At 36.0% G+C, this 2500-nt stretch overlaps 1 protein-coding gene across 1 annotated transcript in view; it reads right to left on the bottom strand.

Moving 5' to 3' along the window:
- The window catches only part of LOC135106653 (hemicentin-1-like), a 198662-nt gene that overhangs the window by 35916 nt on the left and 160246 nt on the right, over window positions 1-2500 (bottom strand). Inside the window, 1 exon segment of the mRNA XM_064015949.1 lies at window positions 1182-1339. Within this exon segment, the coding sequence (XP_063872019.1) occupies window positions 1182-1339 (158 nt within the window).

The raw sequence follows: 2500 nt of genomic DNA, 5'->3' as shown, positions 1-2500 counted from the left end.
ATTCAAGTGAAAACGTAAGAGCAGAATATAAATATGAGCATATAATGATTGATAACAGAACTTTTCCAATTGACAGTATGGATAAAAATGTTGCGACATTCACATCAAATACATCCTTACATCCTTACATCCAATCCTTCCATCCTTACATCCTTACAATCCTAACATCCAATAACAGGATATCGTAAGATGAGAACGAAAACAGGAAGAGAAAGAGGAGAAGGAAAAGGAAAGATGTGGGAATGAGTGTAAATTAGCTTGCGTGACGTGTTTTTGCTTCAGGAACGTACTCTTGCGCTTTAAAGAAACCACAAAGTGTTCGAAAAATTATCAAAATGTTTCTGATGTATCATGAAGAGTTAGAAAAAAATAATAACTGTCAGAAGTTCAGTATTCTTGGATATAAATTTTATAACGTGACATTTTAACTCTAGGATGGGAATCATTATATATCAAAAGACAAAAACCATCTCTAAAGAGTGAGAACAGTAGTGTGTGTATATATATATATATATATATATATATATATATATATATATATATATATATATATATATATATATATATATATATATATATATATATATATATATATATATATATATATATATATATATATATATATATATATATATATATATATATATATATATATATATATATATATATATATATATATATATATATATATATATATATATATATATATATATATATATATATATATATATATATATATATATATATATATATATATATATATATATATATATATATATATATATATATACATATATATATTTTTTTTATGTGTGTGTGTGTGTGTGTGTGTGTGTGTGTGTGTGTGTGTGTGTGTGTGTGTGTGTGTGTTCTTTTTCCTTTCTTTTTTTTTTTTTTTTTTTTTTTTTTACAGATTTCATGTCATACAGTTAACAAGACATTGTGATCTTTCAAACAAAATTAGTTCTTCCAGTTAACTGTGAACTATACCCACTGTTTTCCGAATAAGTTTCCAATTGCTACCAAATAAAATGTCACGATACTCTTCCATACACAATTTGTCAAAGAGAATAACAACTAGATTCCTAAGGTTCTATTTGGTGAATCCTTCGAGTTGAGCAGAGTTGCTGTTGATCAGAGAACAGGAAGTCAGGAGTCCCGTGAGGTGTGTGAAGAATTACCTCCGTGGCGAGCATCTCCTCCAGTCGGTCAGGTCGCTTGATGGTCCAGGTGAGGATGGGCGCGGGCCTGCTGCCGAAGGTCTCACAGCCCACCTGGTAGCTCTTGCCGGCGAGAAGCGGCTGCTCCAGCCCGGTGATGCGCACACGCTGGGGTGCCACTGAAACACACACAAATGTACATCATCAAACACACGTCCACACAGGCTCCGTCAATGGGCTGCATCACCCTGTGGCTTCTATACATATATTTGAATTTAAAGATACGCATTGGGCGTCCGCGAGTGCTCCTGCCTGTCATGGCTTCCTCCTGTTTAATCATCCTCTACTCTCACACACTCTAAACACATCTGAATAATTTCCATTCCATCAAAACGTAGCATCACACCGGCCGAATGTGTGTACGGGGTGGTGCTAAATCTCCTGTACTCAATCCTTAAGAAGAAAACGAGAGACAAAGAAAGATGAAAGGATGAGGAACATAAACACGGCCTTGACAAAACCAGCCGTGAAAATTAGTGACCCGCACATAGACAGAGACAATAGACAGCCTTCTGTCTTCTCACTGAAAAACAAAGAGAAGAAAAAAAAAACGGAACGTGGGATGATGGGCAACCGGCATCGGGTCGTCTGTGAGTCAAAGGAGTTAATGGAGTCCATAATTGGTTTATGCAAAACGTTTGAAGACGGAAGAGAGAGAGAGAGAGAGAGAGAGAGAGAGAGAGAGAGAGAGAGAGAGAGAGAGAGAGAGAGAGAGAGAGAGAGAGAGAGAGAGAGAGAGAGAGAGAGAGAGTAGGGCAGTTCCATAAGGGTGGGGGGACACCTTCACACAGCAAAGGGTCTGTGCAAAAAGGTCTGCTGTAATAACGCAAGCGCCTCGCTGATACATGAAAAAGCAGACGGTATTGTAAAGTACGTTCCAAATCATGAAATTTTAATATGAAAAAATACAACACACGCGCTCACGCACAAACATCCACCCATCCACCCATCCTCACCCACACAATAGGTTTACGGCGACCACCCAATGCCACCGAATACATTCTCCCTCCTCTCTTAAGATGTAAGATAAAAAGAGCATCAAGTTTGAACAAATATTACATACTTTTGTAAGATAAAAACGTTAATTGAGAAGTGAATTCACACAAAAAGTAAACGTTTTGAAATCATAAATAATGACAGTGAAACCACCACTACTATAACTTCTACACCTACTACTACTACTACTACTGCTACTGTTACTACTACTACTACTACTACTACTACTACTATTACTACTACTACAACTACTACCACTACAACTACTACACCTACTACTACTA

Source organism: Scylla paramamosain, chromosome 13, assembly GCF_035594125.1.
Source record: "Scylla paramamosain isolate STU-SP2022 chromosome 13, ASM3559412v1, whole genome shotgun sequence".
Classification (NCBI taxonomy): Eukaryota; Metazoa; Arthropoda; class Malacostraca; order Decapoda; family Portunidae; genus Scylla; species Scylla paramamosain.
Note: the sequence above shows the minus strand (reverse complement) of the source record. Positions and strands in the feature narration are given on the sequence as shown.